Below are 22,196 nucleotides of genomic sequence, written 5' to 3' on the forward strand. Positions count from 1 at the left end.
GTGTCGATAGCGTCGGATGAAGCGGAGCTGACTCAGCAAAGTGACGCAAAAACGACGCTGAGCAACAAATTGTCATCTTTACAATCAAAATATACGTGAGAAAAATATTCAGCAGAAACTCGTGTTACTTTTTAATATATATTAAAAAAAAAGTTAACAAAAGCATAATAAATTAAATATACACATTGGATATTTATGCTTCTTGTAGAAACCCGCTTTGCTTTATGGTCTGTTTTGTTGGAATGACGGGCCAGTTAATTTCCATCGTGGATAAATAACCCCTCTCTCGATACAGGTCTAGATGTGTTAAAATAATGAGATAAATTGCACTAACTTACTTTGCATTTACTTTACGCGCACCAGAGTTAACGTTCCCAGAAATTGCGAAATCTGTCACTTGTCATTGCATGTGCTGACCAACAGTCGGCGCCAGATACCAACTATCTACTAGTTGCCTTCACGGGTGCTTTTGTTGTCAGTTATTTTAGTTTTAGGACAATTTTGTCCAACTCTTGTTGTTTTTCGTCCAAGTAAATCATATTTAACATTTATTTATTTGATTCAGAGGGAATTTTATTATTGTGACGCTTTTATGGCATGTTACCAGGCAACCCGGTGACGTTTTTATTTTTATTTTTGGAGGGTTGGTTTCGTGGTAAGTATTGGCCGAATGGGCGGAGTACATTTGGACAAAAGGAGACCCTAACAAACGGGAGACGACGTACTACAAATCGAGCGCATCATATAGCTGTCTATAAAACAGTGGGAGGACCGTTGTCGCATTCGGGCGCGGTTTAGGCTGCTAGCAGACAGGAAGGCGACCCAGAGATCTGATTGTTCTTCAGCGTCGTCCTCAAGAAAAAGCTCCATTTGTCCTCTAGTTTTTCCTCGGTGCACACCGGCCGGCTGCTGAAGGCTCGGACGGAAATATCTCATCTCGAAAATGCCTCCCGTCGAAAATGAAACTGGGAAGAATGAACTTAAAAGTCGGATACAATCGCTTATTGACTCCAACCAAGTGGTGGTCTTCAGCAAAAGTTATTGTCCATATTGTGGAACGGTATGTTTATTATTATCGAACGGAATCTTTATCGTATCGTTTCGAGTATTACCTTCTATCCTGCGAAGTAAACGGGCTTCGTCTAGTTTCTCTTACACTTTTGTTCATGTAAACTAAAAACTCGTGTTTGAATGCGTTTTTCCAAACCACACTTCGTATTTGGGGTGAAAATAATTGTAACGTGTACAGTATGTGAAAATATTTTTTGTTTCTGTGAGGTACAGAGTCAATTAAACCTTTAATAGAAACGTTGGCATATCGAGTTAGCTTGTACCGCCACTCAATGCTGGTTTATTTATGTTGCGGTCATTTAACTTGTGTGTTATGACATCATGAGCCTAGGGATATATACGATAAAGTATACTGAATATATTTGTAATCGTCTAGGTAAAGGAGTTGTTCAAAGAACTCAAAGTGGAGTGCAATGTGGTGGAGCTGGATCTCATGGGTAAGATCTATTTCCTTCTTACGAGCCCTACAATGACTCAGCATCTTTTAGCACTGCAAGCCGGCCGGCCGGACGAGTATAGTGTGTTAGAGGCCCTTTTATAATCGTATTACCATCTCAAGCGCGCTCAACAGCTGGCCAGCAAGTTCACAAGACTGATGAGATAAGATCATTGGAAAAACACTGAAAATGATAACTGAAATAATCAAAATCGGAAATCTATCATGCTACTCCTAAGATTCATATCTGTTCATTCCTGCATTTATTTCTTATCTTACACTTCATCTTTTTATGTGCTCAAACACGAATGAATTGTTATGCAATACACTTTTTTTTACAGAGGATGGAACAAATTATCAGGAGATGCTGCTTGAGATGACTGGACAAAAAAGTGTTCCTAATGTTTTTATCAACAAAACACATGTTGGTGGCTGTGACAAGACAATGCAGGTAATTGTTTCTAGACTTTCTCCTTGTTTCACAATACAACATTCATTAAATGCTTATCTGGATTTTTATTTAATTAATATTGGCAAGCACGTTAGGATCCACAAATGACGTATGAGCGAGAGCTGTTGCGGAACTGTCTTACAAGTAGTCTCTACTTCAACTAATTGCTGGACTCGTTTAGCTTTAAAACCTGTCACGCTGTTGTGTATTGAAGGGCTTTTAAAATTATTGCATTCATCATGACAAAGCAGCTGGTGCATCTTACAGCAGGATAATGAGAAGAAAATATGCTGGGTATTTAACGACAATTATTAATGACATACTGGGGAAAGAGGTGTGCAAATTGCTCATGTCTGTAAATTTTAATTGTGCTTATTAGGCTCATAAAGATGGCAGTCTGCATCAGCTACTGAATGGACAAAGTGAAAACTATGACTATGACCTGATTGTTATTGGAGGAGGATCTGGGGGACTGTCCTGTTCAAAGGTGAGACGTTTGCTTGCACAAAGTGAGCAGATGTGACGTTTCAGTCAGTTTTATTATTCAGTTTTTGACTGGCTCAAGCTGCATCATCAGCCTCCAACGTCGTGTTAAAACATTCATTGTATTTTGTCTTTTTAAGGAAGCTGCAACTTTGGGGAAAAAAGTGATGGTTTTGGACTTTGTTGTTCCCACACCAAAAGGAACTACTTGGGGTATGAACGGTCTGCTAAAATATGTGGCGGCTGAAATGTGTGAATTTAAAATGTTGCAACAGAGAAAAAAATGCTATGACCAAGATTGAAAATTGACACCATATTTGAAATGTCTTTTGATGTGGAACCTGTGGTTATCAGGTCTCGGTGGAACGTGTGTGAATGTTGGCTGCATTCCCAAGAAACTGATGCACCAGACTGCCTTGCTCAGTACCGCCATGCAAGACGCTCGCAAGTTTGGCTGGCAATTTGATGAAACTGGTAAGCAATTATTACAAGAATGGATAAAGGCCAAGAGCAAATGTTGGGTCGGACTTGGTGCTCATGTCCTGCGTCGTCTTTGGTCAGTCAAACACAACTGGGAGACAATGAAGACGGCCATTAACGACTACATCGGCTCGCTAAACTGGGGCTACAGGGTTTCGCTCAGGGACAAGAATGTCAACTATGTCAATGCCTACGCAGAATTCGTCGAACCTCACAAGATCAAGGTAATAAAACCTTTGATTATACGCCATGTATCTTGTTTGGAATAAAGCAAAAACACATTTTTGTCATATTACTTCGTTAACCAGCCAAAAAGCTTTCGCGTTGAGAAACATTTTAGGCGAGTCTAAACTAGCTCTTGCTTAGAACTGAAAGTCCATTTTGCTTTGCCTCTAAAGGTGTTTCAAAACTCCTTTCGTTATCCATGATGACATCAAAACTGCTGTTGTGCAATCGTTCCACTGACAGCAGATTTCCATCGTCTTCTCTACGCAGGCATTAAACAAACGAGGGAAGGAGACATTTTACACAGCAGATAAGTTTGTTTTGGCAACAGGTGAGCGACCACGTTACCTGGGCATACCTGGAGACAAGGAGTACTGCATCACAAGGTGAGGGCTCAATTTTAGATTTCTTCCTTATACACGAAAAGATTTGTTTTATTGGGACCACACGCTGTGGCAAAATAAGCCAACGAGGTAGTTCAGCAGCTTAAAGGCAAAATGACAACGCTGTCAATTTCCTCCACGGGGTGAGGAAACATTTTGCTTGGTGTTGATTTGGCACACGGTGTTTGGTTGTTGTTTTTTTAGGTCCAACAGTTCTTCATACCAAAGATTCAAAGAACCTGAAAATCAAGTCAAAGTGACAACCTCGTTGAATTTGACAAATTATCCCTGTATTTAATTTGTTACCATTTACCTTCCTGTTTGAAGTGCATCTGTGTAAATGTCATTTCATAACTAATAATGTGTGTTGCAACTGGTGCACACAATGTCTGTTGTAATACAAATGAAACCAAAATGATTCAACCAAAACAAAACAAAAAAGGAAATACTTCTGTCAAAGCTGCTCGACACCTGACTATAATGATGAAAATGTGAGTTTTAAATGTTTGAGAGGGCTGCCCTGAAAACCACTTGGCAAAGTGTGATTTGTTTATATAAAAATGTCAACGGTCAGTCGGTCCTGTTTGGCCAGTTTGACAAGCCCTCCTTTGCAATTCACTGCCTTTCCTAATGAAGCCTACCACTGTTCTGCCCCCAGCGATGATCTCTTCTCTTTGCCGTACTGCCCCGGAAAGACTCTGGTGATCGGCGCATCTTACGTCGCGTTAGAATGCGGCGGCTTCCTCGCTGGCCTCGGGCTCGACGTCACAGTCATGGTGCGTTCCATTCTGCTACGCGGCTTTGACCAGGAAATGGCAAACCGCGCCGGTGAGCATATGGAGGAACATGGTGTCAAATTCATCCGGCAATATGTCCCTATAAAAGTAAGTCGAGAGAGTTGTTTATTAATTTTCAGTATTTGTATCCCTGTCAGCCAAATAATAGTGGGTTTAGTATTTCAAACCTCATGACTATTCCTCCTTTGTTTGGTGTTTGGCAGATAGAGCAATTGGAAGCCGGCACTCCTGGCCGGCTGAAGGTGACAGCCAAGTCCACAGAGAATGATGATGTCATCGAGGGAGAGTACAACACTGTAAGTCAATTCTGCTCTGAATGGGGAAAAAATTATGTTTGGACATCTAACCATTGGATACATGCTCAGTATAACATGTTTGCTAGGCCAACTGTTTCTATTTTTTTTTTCTTTTTAATTCATTATAGTTTATTCTGTGGGGTTCCTCAGGTATTAATAGCGGTGGGTCGAGACGCATGCACCGACAAGATCGGCCTGGACAAGATAGGGGTGAAAGTTAACCCCAAGTAAGTTTGATCTTGAGCATTGTTGCCGTTTTAAAGAGTCGTGGTGAGTCAGCAGTTTTCACAGTCACATGTCTCTCAAGTGTATTAGGGAGGCGCTGCTTACTTTAGAGTAGAAAGTCGACATTATGTTGGAACAGCAGAGGTCATGCTCGGCCTTTTATGCGAAATACACAGAAGGTCAATTTTCTGGCTGAATTTGATGATTCTTGGCCAATCATTAAAAAAAGAAATTGATATTGTTGTATTTGTGTACATAGGACTATTTTCTGCATATGTATTTGAATGTCTGGCTGATTGAGACAAAGCAGTCAGATGGGATTAAGAAAGAATACGGCAAGCCTAAAAGAGAGCTTTGAGTCATGCTTGAGTCTTGTGACGCTCATAACAATGTTTTTGATGACGCTGGGGCTGGCCAAGTATGGCCACAAGACCGAGCGGCTGCTTTTTATTGTTGAATAAATCTGCTCTACGTACGAATGTAAACAAACACATCTTGCATGTAAATCTAAATTCATTCATTTTGTATTCACCTTGCCACCTTGAAGGAATGGAAAGATTCCCGTCAATGATGAAGAGCAAACCAACGTGCCCCACGTCTATGCCATCGGAGACATCTTGGAGGGCAAGTGGGAGCTCACTCCTGTTGCTATCCAGGCCGGGAAGCTGCTGGCGCGGCGTCTGTACGGAGGAGCAACACTCAAGGTACACAGCCGTCAAAAATTGTTCTTATATTTTTTTATTGAAAGTGTTGAAAATGTCTCACTCTGTTGATTGACCGTCTCTTTAGTGCGACTACATCAACGTTCCCACCACCGTCTTCACTCCACTGGAATATGGCTCCTGCGGTCTGTCTGAAGAGAGAGCCACTGAGCTGTACGGGGAGGACAACCTTGAGGTAATGCAGGCGACACATGCGCAGCGTTTGCCACATTCACTTCCTTTGCTTGCTAGTGTTAACTTTATTTGGTCCTTCTACTCAATTCAGGTGTTCCACAGTCTCTTTTGGCCGTTGGAATTTACTGTGCCTGGCAGGGACAATAACAGATGCTATGCCAAGATCATCTGCAACAAATTGGATAATGTAAGACTTGGCTCTAGAATTGTCACTTACTCAGCTCGGTGGTGTTATTGCAGTGGGTTCCTTTTTAATAGTGATGCAGTGAGAATACCACTTTTATATCCTTTGATTGTTAATTATTTCCCCGACATACATTGTTTTCTTGCTGTAGGACCGAGTGATTGGCTTTCACTACCTGGGTCCCAATGCAGGAGAGGTAACTCAAGGCTTTGGTGCAGCTATGAAATGTGGTGCCACCAAACAGCAGCTGGACGGCACCATTGGCATCCACCCAACTTGCGCCGAGGTAAAGACACAAAGCACCTTTTTATCTACGTGAGAAGAAGTGAAACCATTGTCTTCGTTCCCCACTCGCAGGTGTTCACCACTCTGGAAGTGACCAAAAGTTCCGGAGGTGACATCACTCAGGCAGGTTGCTGAGGTTAAACCCTGCTCGTTTAGCAGAATGCTCTCATGTGGTCCATCGAGCCATCTTCTCTTAGCTTCCAAACAACCTCAACCTTCAACTCCAGCTGTTCCCTTAAGTGGGCAGTTGTTTCTCAGGACAAATTGCGTAATGCGGCCAGCAGCATCTGAAAAACCACAGGTGCTCATTTTTGGTTTAGTGGGAGCTAAGAAGAGGATGCGAGCTCACTCCGCTTGAGCTGAATTGATAAGAGGGCATTCTGCTGAACAGCGGGGTTACTCTGCTGACAAATTACTGGGCTCTTCTCAGTGTCCTTCTCTGAGGAGCGAGGGTATGCGCATCACTCTTGTGATGTGTCTTTATGCCTGAGCTCTTTTTGATGTCCTTGCCTGGAAACCAAAATGCTTTGGTGGGCAGGGATTGAGCACCTCAGCAGAAGTGGCTGATAGTGTCCCAGACTCTTCGTCCAAATTTTCTACAACCCTGCTATAATAATTCCCACCCATAACACAGCTCATTAAGTTGAATGGCAAACGGTCACCTGTCCATGCACAAATGTACTCAGTCTTCTGTGCATTAATGCTTCTGTTACTTAATTTCATTCTGCCATATTTGTAAACAGTCGCTTTCCATCTGTACTTTCTATGTAGTTTTGTGTTGCACATCTGTGCTGCCCTAAACTCCTGTTTGAAATATAAATTACACTCTTCAAATAATCCAACAAAAATGAGATGTAATCAAGAACAATTTACTCAAAGCTGTTCATTCTGCTTTGGGTTTATTTTGTGGCGCATGATTATTAAAGTATGTAAAAGATGTAGCCAATCTTGGGTAAGAAGTCTCTAAATCTATTGTGATTTTTTTGTCTGGACACTTAATATAGCGCTCGAGAAAACAATAAAAACAATTTTGGACAATGTTTTGAAATCTGCAAATGTTTGCATGCTATGTGGTAACACGGGTGTGCAATATCTTGCAACACACAGATACAATGGATCAAAAATAATCCATTTAAGCGAGCCGGCTATTCACATCGGCCAGATCAGAGAGCCCTGCAGAAATAATAGCGTTAAGGTTCGTGTGCTGCTGGGACTCAATACAAGTGATCAGTCGAGTCACTGGTCCGAAGCCTTCATTCAATGGTCACATCTGACAACAGAACAGTGTGTCACCTGCATTGGTTGCCATGACCACACAGCCTTTGATTGCTTTCTTTTATTCAGCCCATTTTAGTACGCACACTTTTCTTATGAGCCGATTCAGTGACATTTGTTATTCTGTTCTAACCAACGGCCTGTTTGAAGAAATAAAACAAACTGGGCCGACTGATCCATGTGGTTGCTACAAGAAGGTTTTATCCAAGGGGCACATTTATACATCTTATTTAACAATTAAAATGGAGTCGGAAATTTAGAGCATTAATGCTTTCTCAGAACAGTTATCTCTAGCTTTCAAATGGTACCATTGTCCTAATTTTGTGCATTGTTCCCATGATACCACCAAAAGGCTCCAAGCAGGTCTTGTGAGCACACAATTAGTAACTACATTTGCTGACAGTCGATTGTGTAACAGGACTCGAATCGCAATCCCTGTTTCACTCTGACTTGCAATTTACAACACACTGGTCACTGGGGAGTGCCAAACTTGTGTAACCCAACCTGACAGTTTCATTTTGATGTGACTCAACCATTCTCCACTGATCATGTGGTGTAAATGATGCTCAAAAGAAAATTCTTTGTATTCCTTGTAGCTACTGATTGATGAGATATCGACTTTATCAGCATTCTTTTAGCTCGACAAACAGCGGTTTATCTTGCTATGTTCAGGAAGCACCACAAAAAAATGTACTTTGAACATTTTTTTCTGGGGCGGTGCCTTGTTTAACTGCTCCAGATTGGCATCAGTTGCTCCATGGAGGTCAATTTGGTGCAAAAGTAACATCAAGAAAATGTTCTTACAAGTATGGTTCTTTTTGCTATGAACTATGTATTGCCATAAACTTTATTATGTTTTATTATTATTCTTTTCTCTTGCTACGACAGCAACTTTTCTTCAGCTACAAGTAAACTGCACCAAATTCACCTTTTTTAACTGCAGGTTACTTTGCCTACAACTACAAACATTCTATACAAACGCCACTAGGGGGCACTGCAGAACTACAATGTCTTGCTGACACAAGCAATCAGATTACAGGACAATATTATTGCACTTTATTGGATATTTGCACGCCCCTATTGTGGAATAAACATTTCCAACGTCGAAGCCAAACATAATATGAATATGTCTCGTGTGTGCAAGCTGTGTTACAGGAAAACAATTCTGTTCAATTTATCATCTCCAAATTAAAAGCACACAGACGTTTAATAGGAAATGTTTTTATTACAATAAACAATCACTACGACGCATTTTTTATTTATTTATTCTATACAGCTGGGTGCGGAACACTGAAACATCCCGCAATCACATTTTGTCAGGCAGTTTCATCATTAATCACTCCAGTCCCTAACTAGCAATGAAATATAATATTTAGAATCCAATCAGTGTTCTTTTGCATTAGTGCTAGCTTCACCAAATCAGAAATTAGCAACGCATGATGATATGATGATATCACATTTTATTGAAGGGCAATGTGAGCGTTTTATTTTGAAAGGTTCAGCAGCTGTTTCCGGGCTGGGGAGGGAACAGTTAACTGGGCAAGGACGGATCCTTTGGAAAGAAGCCACCCGGGCTTCGAGAGCACCTCTTAATACAATGCCTCGCCTGCTTTAACACGCGCGTTCGGACTGGCTTCGGTACCGGGGTATCCTGCGCTTCCGATCCCGCTTCTTAATCACTGGACACGCGAGGATGCTCTGGAAGTTAAGGAGCAGCAAAGGTCAGAAAGACAGCTCGATGCCCATCATCAAATCGACAGCCGGCGGTCCGAGCGAACAAAAACACCTTTTTGCATGAACCCCTGCAAGAACTGGTCGTCAGCTCGGTCTCCTCCTGAGGATTCAGGATGAGGAAACCTAAAAACATTCGAATGCTTTTTGCTCTGAGTCTAGGATGCTTCGTAATGGTCATTTTCTATTTCAACAGCAATGTAAAACCAGGTGAGTAGAAAGCAACAGCATGAGAAAAAAAAAATCTGCAAATTCTCTCATCTATCTAATACATCTTCATTTTGTGCGTTCACAACAGATACAACAAAAAAAGCGCTTTACAGAACCTTTATCGTGAAATAACAAGCGAACATACAATAATGCAATCACAAGAACTACACTTATACATTCGCCTTATTGTTTGCAGCAGCTCTGGATGAAATAAAGTGTCTCCTTTCAGTAGTGGATCATAACGCATCGGGATCACCGCGTGCATGACGTCACACATCTGCGCTGCGAGCTTGAAAGTTTGTACAAAGTGTCCCATTTGAATTGCTTCAATTCCAAGCGCCCGTACCTCAATTGTGCATCTGTATGCAAATGTTGCGGTACATTGGCGCACACACATTTGTGCTCATAAGTTTAGACGCTGAAATATTGGCATTTAAATGTAGACTGTATTTGTACTTTCATTATATATAAATGTGTTGATACATACGTATGTGGGTGTGTCATGCAGATATATACATGTTTTACATGCTGGATATGCATAAATGAGTATATATAGAAAAAAGACGCAAAGGTGTGTGTGTGTGGGTGCTGATAAAATAATAAGTACTCAGATAGTGCAAACCAAGGCAAAATTTAACCAGATCTTTTTTTTTTTCCTGTGAGGCAACAAGCCATCAAGCATAAAGCATGCATGGATTTGTATTTGGTGTTGTGCAAACGACCAGCTGGACCGAGTGTATTTTCTGTCACCAATAATCAATATTTATGAACAATTTATACACTGTTTACGGTAAACTAATAAAAGCATACCGACAGAAGTGATGCAGAGATGCCACGGACAGCCATGCCTGGTGCCTACACCAACCCTGATTTAGAGGCATCGCTTCCTGTTTGTACAATAAACGCAAATAAATGTCCAAATCCTGAAACGTAGATAGGGTGTAGAAAATGATACAAACTCGTCACATGCAGAAATGAGGTGAGGAACAATTTTATGAGCAAACTGCTTCGTGTTTCCTCAATTGGGTGGCAGCTGGCAGGTTGCGAAATTTGCCCGAAGGCCAAAAACCTTTTCCAGGTCCTTTGGCCATCACACACAATGGCCTCATTCAGATACAGACTACCTTGAAATATCCTATGCCAAGAAAACGTATATCTCCCGTGCTGCTCGGTGGGAAGAGGTTAGGGGAGTGACTCGAGTTTGTCAAGTGTTTGCATTGACTGTGCTGTGTGCTTACAATCTATAGCTTACGTCTATTTAATTTTGGACAATGAGAAGGGGGGTTAGGGTTGACAATTTGAAAGTGAAATAATATAATGAAATGCACTTAGAGTAGTTTCCCAAGTTTGCATTCATAAAAGCTTCCTTTCGTTCTGCTTTGGCATAATCGATTAAGTCAATATAGTCAAGTGTTGACAGACCTAACAGAGAACAGTCACATATTAAAACAAACTTTTAACTGTCTTTAGCTTTGCTTTGATAAAAATCATTATGCGATAAATCAAGATTTAGATGCTGTGTGCTCAAAAGAGTGATTTTACAAAATCTGACTTATTGGTACAGTACCTTTTTTTATTAGTGGCTAGGTGATGCTCCACTGATTTTTACAGAATGACAAAATCAACATCTGCTTTTACTTTAGAATCCAGTAAATGCGTCACAAACTGAAGCGGTTTCAAAAAGTTTGCTGAGTACAACATTAATCCCACTTGAATGATATTGTTTAATTGTCACATAGTTGTTTTTATCACGAAATAATACCAAACAATAAATTTGGTGGTGGTTTTAAAATACCACTTCATACAAAATAAAATTGCATCCAATTAATCCATGGAATAATCAATGGAATAATCAATAAAAAATATTCATAAGCGACAGCTCTAGCTATGTTTTTGGCATTGTTAGGATCTTCCACATTTCTCCCCCTTTTCATTGTTTAAAAAAATCTGCTCCGAACTTTAGCATCACCTGCAGTACGCTCACCACGCCAGTTTGTGCCCTCTTTTTTTTATTTTTAAAATCACATGTGACTTCTGAAAGGAAACTTAATATGTGAGGCTCCACACTAACATTTGCACTCCTTGCACCCTTTTTTTTACAGCATGCATATGCAACTAGTTTGCAACAGATGGGATGTTACATATGCAAATGATCTCTAATCCGCCATCTGCATACAGTCTTCCAAGCCATCAAAAAATACTCATGGCACCACCCCCAAGCCCTGCCTTTGCGCTAACACCCTTCAAACACACATTTGTGGGCAAAAAGATCAGGCCTTCCCTTGTACAGTCTCTCGCTCAGTAAAGCTTTTTGGCAGGAATGGGAAGAGGGGGGGGGGGGTGCTTCTCCCAGTGGGACTTAAAAACAGAGGTTCGTTTATGACCCGGACCGGACTAACACACATCGTCTTCTATATATTTTGCATTTTTTGCAAAAGCTCCTGTTTCTGAACAGGTCTAGAGGAATGCAGAGGCGAGAAGGCCTTTGCTCGTTCGGGTCTAGACAGGGTTAAACCAATACCGTGAGTTTTTTTTTTTTCTTTTCCTTTCTGGATGAATCTCACTGCAACAGTGGGTGGGATAGGGCTGTGGGATTTCACAAACAGCAGATATACTGTACTGTTTGGGAAATGCATTCCACACCCAAAAGTTGGACAAATGCAAATTCAAAGGGGGAGGGAAGGGAGGACTGTCTTACATTAAACAGAAGGCAGCGGCGCAAATAGCGGGGCTCCAACGTTCTCTAATTTCAAGAGATGTTCTTTCAAATATAATTGCTAGCCTACTTGTTTCACAATCGCTCAGTGATTGATAGCTGAGCGGCCCCGTTAACATTCACACACACTTCACAGTGAGACAGGAGCAAAGATAAATATAAAAAAAAACATAAAGACATCAGTCTTACGGCGTGTGCCCCCCCTCGCATCTTGACGCCTGCTAAATGTTAGCTCACTGTTGCCATGACAACAACCTGACACATTCCAGTGACTTCATCCAATGTCCATTCTGTCACACCGTGTTGCTCGTCCAGTGTTACTTGTGTCTGTGTGTTGATACATTTTCAAATTTCGTTGTGATGACAACGCTGGAAATTGCTTTGGCTTGTTTTCTCCTTGCAGCTGTCACTTTTGCTCGTAAACAAGCTGTCACAGGTGTCACGTTCGTGCTACGCTCACAAATCATCTTTTTGGTATTTGTGTTTTTGTCTTCCTTTTTACAAATAAAATGTAAAATGATCCAGCAAATAAATTGTTTACGAGGCTCATGTCGTGCGCCTGCCTGCCTGCCTCATATTAAGTCGAGAACAGCTTGTTTACAAGCACAGTTTCAAAAGTTGCCAGCTGACAAAAGTTGTTTCATTTCACATTTGATGGGTGGCCTGCTACTCCAGGGATGGAATTATTGCTGTACAGTCTAATTTGCGTAATTCTGCCCAACCCCACTTTGTGATTGCAGGCCAACATCTTTTCACGCACCAACAAAGCTACACCACATGTTGAAATGCACACGTGCCTTTTCACTATCTCCAATCCTCCCATCATCAAAATGAGCCTAGACTTTAAAGAAAGGTGTCTAGTCAGCCTGTAGTTATCTATTTTTCCTCTGGTTCTATTTTTATCCTCCAAATTTTCCAAGCTACCCTATCCTGATTTAACATAATGAGCATATTTTCCTCACGTGGACCTACTTAATGCTTTAACCCCAAATGTTTTATTTTTCCATCTTTGCACTTGGCTCCGTGCTTCTTCCAGTATGTTTTAATGACTGTTACTTTGTGCTTCCTCACTTTCCCGCAGCCTCGGAGCAACTCGGGGATAGAAGCAACGGGCAGAAAGCCAGGAGGAGTCCTCTGCAGACACTTTACGACGGTGACCAGGTAAGTAAAAAAAAGCTGTGAACCCACATTTGTTTTCTTTCCCAGAGTGAGTGTTGCGTTTTAAATATCAGCTGTCCAATGTTTTTGCTTGAGAACTTGCAGCTCTTCAGGGAGATTTGGCCTGCTCCTCTAATTTGAAGCATTTCCCACCCAGAACATCCAGTGCTCGCTTCGAAGGGGCCAGTTGCTCATGGCTTGAGTGTCCTTTTTGGATGCAAGCGAAATGGTTCCTCTTACGAAATGCCTCCCTGTGTTAGGAAGCAAGCCATACTTCCATTTCACCAAGTACATCCTTCTGTTTTCTCACCACTATTTTATGAGCTAGTAAGCAGTTATATACAATTGGGCCTCCTGCTGAGAACACTAAATTGCTGTTGTAATTGCGAGCAGGGAAACCACATTGTTTGGAAGGAAAGCTGTTCGGATTACTGGATACCAGAAATTGATGCTTTCGTTTATCAACAAATACTTTCGTCGAGTAATTTCCACATGTCTTGCTATTTCGGATGACAACTTTAACATTTAAATTTGGGGAAAAAAAATTCCACCCTGTCTCATCTAATTTAGCCCACATTGATTTTTTTCTTGACTAGAACCCTCATTAAATAAAGGTTATATAAGAGCCTATGCTGTTAAATCCAAGGCAGAATATGCAAGTGTATCTAAAAACGAATCCAAAGATTCTGTTTGGTTTTACCTAGCTGAATGAAGATCCCGACCGATACACAAAACTCTCCTAATCTCCCCAGCGTTTTACTCATGCCAATCACTGAGGCTTTTTCTACTTAAAAGGTCAAACATCTTTGCTGAATTACCTCAGTGACATTTATTGATGTGTTTGCCTTGGCGACGTTAAGCAGAAGACAATGACGAACTTTACCGTGACATTTGAGTGCAAAAGAAAGAAAAACGAGCAAATCGAGTCGAGAGCCATCGTACAAATTGCATGGTCTCGCTGTCAGAGCGTATTTGTTTTTGTATCACTGAGGTACGAAGGCAAGATTTATGTTTCAGTGTCATGTAAAACGACTGCCAATTTCATTTGGGCCGATCTTATGATTGGAACCAGATTGTTTTGTTTAAAAACTCGTATGGCACATCCAAGTGAAGGTTTCCCGCTGAGCTATGCCGTGGTCATCATGGCGGATACGTTTGTAGTTGATGTAAAGACAAAGATGCCTTACAACAAACTGTCAATCTAACGGGGTGCACACAGATTTCGTGGACGCCATCCAGCAGCGGCTTCTATAGAGTCCCGTTTTCACCACACGCTGAATATTTCATCTTTTTTTCCCTCTCCTTTTGTCTTTGTTGCTTTGCTGCGGAATCTAATCACTTTTGGTTGCGTTTCATCCTCCAGTCACAAATGATTCACCGCAGACTATAGCTTGTGTGCAGCGCATAGAAATTTCAATCCTCTCGGGGCTGGCCTGACATCCGTGAGAGCGTATCACGGCTGATATCTGAAGCTGTTTCTAATTAAGAGGCAAACACATATACAGGATGGAAAACAATCCATCTTCTTCAAACGTTATTACATTGAAGACTTGCTTTTGGGGTTTTCTTCATAAAAGCTCAGCACTGAACAAGCAAGACTTGAACGATCAAAGATGTTCCCTTTGAGAAGAAGGACAAGTTGTACTTTGAACCACTGTCCACGTGCTAGTTTGAATTTTATTAAAGAGTTTACACATTGCAGGACGGAACAGTTCCCCTGTGCTATTGGTTGGTGCGTGATCAACTAAAATTTCAATCTTTTACAAAGATTCCAAATTATGCATTTTCGAGTACGTTCTCACTCAGTCCATCCATCTTCTTCATTGTGTCTTCCTTTGTAGGTGGAGTCAGCAGTGCAGGCAATCCATCAGGACCGGCGGGAGTTTTTAGAAGAGGCCTGTCGCTCCTACACCCGAAAGCGTAGAGTCCTTATCCCGGAAGACCTGAAGCACGTGATTGTAGATGACCAGCATGGTTTGCTGTACTGCTATGTCCCCAAAGTGGCCTGCACCAACTGGAAACGAGTACTCATGGTCCTGACCGGCACCGCCGGATCCCGCCATGACCCGCTGGACATACCGGCGAACGAGGCCCACGTCTCCGGAAACCTGCGCACCTTGTCCGAGTATTCAGCTTCCCAGATCAACCAACGCTTGCGCTCCTACTTAAAGTTTGTGTTTGTGCGCGAGCCGTTCGAACGGCTGGTGTCGGCCTACCGAAACAAATTCACACGAAGCTACAACACGGCTTTCCACAAACGATACGGCACCAAGATAGTGCGCCGCCACAGGCCCAACCCGCAGCCAGAAGCTTTGGAGAAAGGCAACGATGTCTCCTTCGAGGAGTTCGTCTATTACCTGGTGGACCCGGCCACGCAGATCGAGGAACCCTTCAACGAGCACTGGGAGCGGGTGCACTCGCTGTGCCACCCTTGCCTCATCCACTACGACGTGGTGGGTAAATACGAGACGCTGGAGCAGGACTCCAGCTACGTGCTACGGCTGGCCGGCGTGGCGGACCAGCTCAGCTTTCCGGCCTCGTCCAAAAGCGCCAGGACCACGGGGGACATGGCTGCAAAGCTCTTCCTGAACATCAGCCCCTTCTATCAGAAGAAGCTATACAACCTCTTTCGCATGGACTTCCTGTTATTCAACTACTCTGTGCCAGCATACCTTAAGTTTTGACCAGGCTGAGGTGTCGTGTTGTACATCCGTAAACGGTGGATGACAACAATAAACCTGCGCATGCATTTGTTTGTATGGGTGAACCGCCACATTCGAGACACACAAGGTATGATTTCATATTTTACTGTTCATGGTGCTCAAGGGAGTACTAGTGCTGGTGGAGTTTGGGGGGGGGGAGCCCCCCTCTAATATGTGATGGCCCACCCAAGTGCCAGGCCAGGTAACTAACTTTTGGGTGTTTTACAATTTGTATCAAGAACTGTTTTCCACCCCACCCATATAGTGAATGTTGATCACAATTTTCCCAAAAATGTGTTTGTATTTATCTGCAAAAAGATATCTTTGCTCCCCCTTAGCGCCACCAGTGAGTAGTCTGTGATTGTGTACATTTATTTTTAAATTTGACGTGTTTGTTTTTGTCTTAGTGAATTTGCACAACAAATGTGATTTCTCTGTTGGGGGTGATGTTACAATAGCACAATGGACGTTTCTAATTGCATTTTGGACAGTGAATGTCTCTTATGTGCCTTTTGACGGTCAACCTTTATATGACCCCAGAGAATTTTTTTTTTAAACGTGCCTGTGTTTCGTTTTATAATGTTGTGACAAAATTGTTTTGTATTTATTGTGCTATTTTGGACTGAATTGCATCAAGCCAGCCAACAAACATTGGCAACATTTTCAAATAAACGTCATCGAGCAACAACATTTATTGGAATAAATATTGGCCAACGCAACACTCAAGCATGACAAACATGTACAATTCTAGACAAGGAGAAAAAAGTATCGCAATCTACCGTTTGCGTAACACTTCTGGAGCTAAAATATTGCAACAACACCAGAATATGCAAGCCACTCATATTCTTTTATGACATTCATCTTGGAAGCCTTCATCGAAATCTCATCCCGCTGTCTCGACATACGCAAGTGTAGAAAACGTACATTTGGACGTTGGAAAAATTGATAGGCTGAATACCGCACTGTACATTTTAATTACTCTATTAAATGCAAGATCTGACAAGAGTTGTAAAATTACAACACTAAAGCGCATCGTTGATATTTGTTGGTTGTGTCATCTTAATATTTCCACTGAGATGATACTAAAACTATAAACTATACATCAATACTGTTAACAGTGAGCTGGAAAATATGCAAACTAGTATGCAATGACCTCATTTGGTTACATTCCATCAACTTCAACAAACATTCCCTTGAACAAGAGATTTGGATACATTCAAATTTTTGGCAGAAAAAACATGCCAACTATTTGACCTCCCTACTGACGCGAATGTGTAAAATGCTTCATTGGTAAAATAATACTGTCTTATAACATAAACTATAAAGTACTAGGGGAATATTTCTTTTGATATTTTTATACTTGCATTAGTCATTGCTGTCAAACATTGATCTACTTTGCACAGCATTATTTTTCCATAAGTATGTTAGCTTACAAAGCTAAGGTCAGCAAGTACACAGCTTTTTAAGTTTCTAGTCTGTGTCTAGGGGCTTAGTTAGCTAAACACAACTGACTGACTAGGTTTACACAAACTCTAAATTCCTGCATGGGTGTTCCTTTCACAAGTTGGTCTTGTGAATCAGTCTGAAGCTTAGGGCCAGAAAACCCGTTCCCAGCAGGTCGCCCAGTGCTGTCAGGTAGGGGATGGAGAAGTTGTCCGGGTCCAAGCCCCTTTGCCACAGCCACCTCACCATCAGGTTGGCTACATGCAGAAGAATCACCACCTGGTCAATGGCAGCAGTGAGATGGAGAAATCATCCTCAATTGTTAAAGAGTCCACTGTCAGACGTGAGAGGAAAAAGCATCAGGTCGGTCTCAGCGACACATCTGTCAGGTTTACGGAATTACGGCGTCGGCTTTCAAACACCATCTTCAACTCATCAGGAAGCAGGAAAAAAGACAGATGGTTAAGATCTTGCCTATTTCTAACATTAGTATTTGTCAAAAGGCGTTTATTTATACGGAATACAGTGTCGACGTTAAAATCCAAATGAGTTAAATGAGACGATTCAACCTCACCTGAAGCAATGCGGCCGACAGGTAACAAAGGATGAAGGCAGCTGACATGGCTGTGTGACCTGCCTGCAGAAGATGGATCATATACAGGAAAAGGAGGTGACCCGGGACTACGAGCATGGCCAACACTCTGGCTGATTTGGAATTCATGTCTGAGCAGATGCAGAAGGAAAACTAAGTACGCGTATTCAGTGAGTGTTTTTTTTTTTTTCTTGTGTTCTGGACCTGAGGAAAAGAAAGTAGCGTAGGGTCCAGGGCAGCCCGTGCTGATTTTGAATGGCAGAGCTCCAGGAACACTCCAATAATGAAGGAAAGTAGACATCCTACTGGCCTGGATGGCTACTAGATTTCCTCCAACACCTGCGTGGACAAGAGATAGTGCTGATGCCAGTTTTAGCCATCTCTATTTTATATATATATATTTTTTTTATTGCTTTGTTTCACTTTTATTTTGTAGTATTTGGCCTATTTTTCTCATTGGGGTTACGCCCACGTGTTCTCGTCAGCATGCTGACCAATGAGCTTCATCAGCCACTTGTGCCCTCTCCAGATGTTCCTTGTTGTCTCGTCAGTTTGTAAGTATTTGTTTCCTTGCTTCCTTTCCCTTCTTTTCAGATCATTGTGTCTGTGTGTAGGGCTTGTAGATTGGCTTGTCGACCTTTTATTTGTTTTATGATCCCAGCGTGACTATTTTCTGTTTTATGTGTTTGAAACTAAACTCAAAGTTGCCTTGCTTCACTGAAATTGTCTCCCCAATGCTGCCTACTCATGACAATAGTTGTTTTGTCAACTCAGCCCACAAGTTATCCACCCAAATACTTAAAATACTTTTTTGCAAATGGACTCAAATTGTAGCTCTAACATTTTGACGTTAAAGCAGATGCGTTAAGCGTGAACATGTATTTGCATATCTTGGAACTAAAATGCATGAGTAGGACCAAAGAGAAGAAGCATTTTAGTCAGTGAAGCGCTTCGCTGGAATGCAAAAAGGCTTCCTGAGCAGGAAAGCCAAGACGTGCCGTGTGTGCCGAGACTGCATGGGAGAGATGCAACACAAACACAAGACTGAATTCGCAGCTGCTGTTCGCTTCAGACGTGTCTCTTTCAATGTCATAACTCTGCTGACTCAGCTGAAAACATGACACATGTGACTTCTTCCAATATTTAAGATGTTTTGGATCAAAGTAATGTTCTACCTACCATTGATGACTGGCGTGAACACTGCCATCCCCTCATAATTTGGATTGCTCACTGTCTTATCCAAAATCAGACCGCCGACACTGCAAATAATCAAACAAATGATTCAATCTTGTCTGAGAGGAGACTGTAAAAGTGCCAACTGACCTGCTGAGCGACATGGCCAAAAGAACTGGCTGCCAGCCTGACCTCAGGACTTTTCTGATTGTTGTGGACCGGCGGGCGATGAGGACCCACACCGGTACAAGAAGCAGGAAAAAGGCACACGCTGCAAGAGGCAGGTGCCACGTGTCTGCAAATGTGTACAGCCATTAATTCCATTTCATCTATATGTTTTCAACCAACATGCATGGGAAAAAAAGTGTGGACATTACTGCCCTCTTGTTGCGAGAGAAAATATGAGTCAATTCATTTTCCCTGGAAGGTTTTCCTGGGAAAGCTTTCAAAACTCAAATTAAACTCTCACCTTTGTAGTAGAGAAAGAAGCTGCTGACCCCAGCAAGCAGGGACAAGGTGATGACATCACCCAGGCTGGCCGCGATGGGCGTGGCTATGTTATCTGGGTTGACGCCTACTTTCCTGGACACGATGATCACTGCCACCATCACCAGGCCTGCTCGGGTAGCAAGATAATCACCACGTATAGTTTACATTTTCTCTGTTGTGTATTTGTCTGACCGAGAGACAGCGCAGCGATGAAGGCTGTGGTGACACTGCTGGCACACAGGATGGCGGCGTGGACAACATCCACTCGACCTCTTGTCACGGCCCCGAGACTCACTGCTGCCACGGCGGCGAGGAAACCCACAACGGTGGCCTGGACCTTTGTGGTTTATGAGTCCAAAATTTCAAAAGCACACTTAGGTTGACATGATGCAAGCCTGATGAGGACACTCGGAGACGGACGGATGCTGTCTATCACCTGGATGAGAGCCAAATTGCAGCAAACTGTCCTCCACTGCTGCTGAGGTTCCTCCAGCTGCCCAGTGTTGGCCTGCACATGGAAGCACCACAAGTGCCATTGTGGACATTTAAAACTTTACATTTGATCCATGCAATGAGATAGCGCAACACTAAAACAAATGAAGAAACAAAAATTATGATTATGTTGGGATTATCTTTCCACTCACGGCTGTTGACAGTCTGGATGCCAATGTCATCTCCAGATTCCCTTTCAGTCCTACCAGGGCTGGAACCAAGATAAAAACATCTGAGATCTCTTGAAACACCGCCCAGTGCTGGAGAACGTCACAAAAATAGAAATCCTGTGCAATTCTTTTTCATCATCTTAAAACGATTGGCTTTCAATTCAAAAAAACAAAATGAAAAAACAGGTAATAGTGTCTTTGACAGTCACAAGGTGATCCTGGAACATCCTCCTTGATCTGGAATGGTATGGAATGGTACTTGAAGCACTTAAAAACAGGAAGTATGACAGGTCTGTGAAGCATCTTGTCTCACACACACTCATACACACACACACATTCGCCCACACACATTCCTCACACTTCACTTTTGATTAGCCGAGCGGCTGAGGCAGAGCGCTGAAAGCCAGGCCTGTCACGGGGCCTCAAAAGGGTCCAAGTACGCAAGGACAAGGACATCCAGAAGGCCAGCAGCTTCTTCTCAGTTCTCAAGTCTTCCTTCTCCTCATTCTCCATCCACAGCTCCCTCTCTTGGGGAACCTGAAGCACCTTCTTCAGTTTCATCACGGCAATAATACAATGTCTGTTTCAGTTGACAAATCAGGGTCAAGATGAGTGACGTCAGAAGTCCAGATGAAATCACAATGTCCTTGATGATGAAAGAATCCAGGTAGAATCTGAATGCATGTGGTCTGTGCAATGACCAGCGCGCTCTCTTCGTCTTGAGCCGCTCTTTTGCTCTGCCCTCGCTCCTTACGTAGCTCCTCCTCCTCCTTCCTCTGCTCTTGGATGTCCTCGGTGGGTGCCGCATCTCCCAGCATCAGGTGCTCTACCTGCTCACTGACACGTGCTGTCGCCTGAAAAGCCTCCTGCATGTCCTCTTTGACCAATAAAGTCATGCACGCTGTCTATAAACTGATTTTTATCAGTATGGTTAGCCAACTACAAATATGTGCAAGCCTGCAGTGTAGCGATTATCTTCCGCACCTCTCTCACATACACACACATACACACACATACTCAGAATGACTCAGCTGAAATTCGACTTTGGGACATGGGACATTGCTCTGAGCAGTTCTTTGTTCTCAGCTGCTCCCCCTTCTGACTTGTGTGAATAATGATGCTGCAGAAGAATCGCACAGTGATTTATTACCTATATTGGAGCACAGAACATAACAAATGGATGCATATTGTACAAAAATATAATTATAATTAATATGGCTTATATTTGTCTATCTAATCCTTGTATTCATTTGGATTCTACTTCCAAATACAATTCCAGACTCTGTATCAAAGTGTCTATTTGCCCACGTAATTGTCCTGTTTGTATGGTCACGCGCAAGGTCATCGCGACCGCCAAACAGCTGAAGCTCACAAATCAAATCTTGGCACGTCGGACAGCTCCATGAGCACATGGACAGATGTTAACAGCTTGTTGAATCTCGTTAGCTTTCTTGACAGTTATTACGATGACAAGGAGTTTGATTTAGAATCTTAAAGATGATGTCGTGAGAGGGAAAAAAATACTAGACATTAATCAATGAAGTGCATACGATGTACTTTCAACGTCAGCATTAGCAAATATATTGTAGTTCCAAATGGCTGCAAACGATATTTATTGTCACTGACCTGCACTTGGTCTAGCAGAACGCCGGCCGTCACCATGCCGAGTCCAGCCAGCATATATGAAGGCATCACCTGCAGGCAGATCATCCGGGAAGATTCTTTATGGACTGCAAAGGGGAACTTTTCCTCCACCATTGTAGCCACATGAGCTGGTGTTCCAACTTTTAATATGCAAACTATAAGTGAAATGCACTTTACTGGTTATAGATG

The 22,196-nt window shown here is 42.3% G+C and overlaps 3 protein-coding genes across 5 annotated transcripts; 2 read left to right on the plus strand and 1 right to left on the minus strand.

Moving 5' to 3' along the window:
- Nucleotides 1-716: 716 nt before the first annotated feature.
- On the plus strand, nt 717-7,252 carry txnrd3 (thioredoxin reductase 3). The gene is made up of 16 exons (XM_049734644.2): nt 717-1,060; nt 1,448-1,508; nt 1,849-1,958; nt 2,338-2,445; nt 2,582-2,654; nt 2,796-2,915; nt 3,003-3,145; nt 3,417-3,532; nt 4,188-4,413; nt 4,530-4,622; nt 4,773-4,849; nt 5,395-5,551; nt 5,637-5,744; nt 5,835-5,930; nt 6,079-6,213; nt 6,285-7,252. Exons 1-16 carry the CDS (start codon nt 944-946, stop codon nt 6,345-6,347), a joined length of 1,803 nt encoding a protein of 600 aa, XP_049590601.1. The 5' UTR covers nt 717-943; the 3' UTR covers nt 6,348-7,252.
- Nucleotides 7,253-9,001: 1,749 nt separating this feature from the next.
- LOC125976743 (carbohydrate sulfotransferase 11) lies at nt 9,002-16,694 on the plus strand. Its single transcript, XM_049732595.1, has 3 exons — nt 9,002-9,428; nt 13,226-13,305; nt 15,144-16,694. The coding sequence occupies exons 1-3, from the start codon at nt 9,335-9,337 to the stop codon at nt 15,984-15,986; spliced, it is 1,017 nt and encodes a 338-aa protein (XP_049588552.1). The 5' UTR covers nt 9,002-9,334; the 3' UTR covers nt 15,987-16,694.
- On the minus strand, nt 16,320-22,116 carry LOC125976741 (solute carrier family 41 member 1). Of its 3 annotated transcripts, XM_049732590.2 has the most exons (10): nt 21,990-22,116; nt 20,346-20,404; nt 20,138-20,209; nt 19,894-20,038; nt 19,682-19,828; nt 19,363-19,507; nt 19,219-19,298; nt 18,244-18,378; nt 18,022-18,170; nt 16,320-17,726 (listed from the first exon to the last, which is right to left on the minus strand). In XM_049732590.2, exons 2-10 carry the CDS (start codon nt 20,373-20,375, stop codon nt 17,562-17,564), a joined length of 1,068 nt encoding a protein of 355 aa, XP_049588547.1. In that variant the 5' UTR covers nt 20,376-20,404; nt 21,990-22,116; the 3' UTR covers nt 16,320-17,561. The 3 variants fall into 3 exon arrangements, with proteins under 3 accessions (XP_049588547.1, XP_049588546.1, XP_049588550.1); XM_049732589.2 differs by lacking the exon at nt 21,990-22,116 and having other exon boundaries at nt 20,346-21,966; XM_049732593.2 differs by lacking the exon at nt 21,990-22,116 and having other exon boundaries at nt 17,575-17,872; nt 20,346-21,968.
- Between the last annotated feature and the right edge of the window lie 80 nt (nt 22,117-22,196).

The sequence above is a fragment of the Syngnathus scovelli genome, chromosome 11 (genome assembly GCF_024217435.2).
Source record: "Syngnathus scovelli strain Florida chromosome 11, RoL_Ssco_1.2, whole genome shotgun sequence".
In the NCBI taxonomy this organism is placed as follows: Eukaryota; Metazoa; Chordata; class Actinopteri; order Syngnathiformes; family Syngnathidae; genus Syngnathus; species Syngnathus scovelli.

Coding starts and splice junctions, on each gene's coding strand:
- LOC125976743 (XM_049732595.1), top strand. CDS start 9,335: ATGAGGAAACCTAAAAACATTCGAATGCTTTTTGCTCTGAGTCTAGGA. Junction 9,429..13,225: donor CAACAGCAATGTAAAACCAG/GTGAGTAGAAAG, acceptor ACTTTCCCGCAG/CCTCGGAGCAACTCGGGGAT. Junction 13,306..15,143: donor CACTTTACGACGGTGACCAG/GTAAGTAAAAAA, acceptor CTTCCTTTGTAG/GTGGAGTCAGCAGTGCAGGC.
- LOC125976741 (XM_049732590.2), bottom strand. CDS start 20,375: ATGACATTGGCATCCAGACTGTCAACAGCC. Junction 20,039..20,137: donor GCAATTTGGCTCTCATCCAG/GTGATAGACAGC, acceptor TAAACCACAAAG/GTCCAGGCCACCGTTGTGGG. Junction 19,508..19,681: donor CTTCTTTCTCTACTACAAAG/GTGAGAGTTTAA, acceptor ACACATTTGCAG/ACACGTGGCACCTGCCTCTT.
- txnrd3 (XM_049734644.2), top strand. CDS start 944: ATGCCTCCCGTCGAAAATGAAACTGGGAAGAATGAACTTAAAAGTCGG. Junction 2,916..3,002: donor CTGGCAATTTGATGAAACTG/GTAAGCAATTAT, acceptor GTCTTTGGTCAG/TCAAACACAACTGGGAGACA. Junction 5,552..5,636: donor ACGGAGGAGCAACACTCAAG/GTACACAGCCGT, acceptor CCGTCTCTTTAG/TGCGACTACATCAACGTTCC.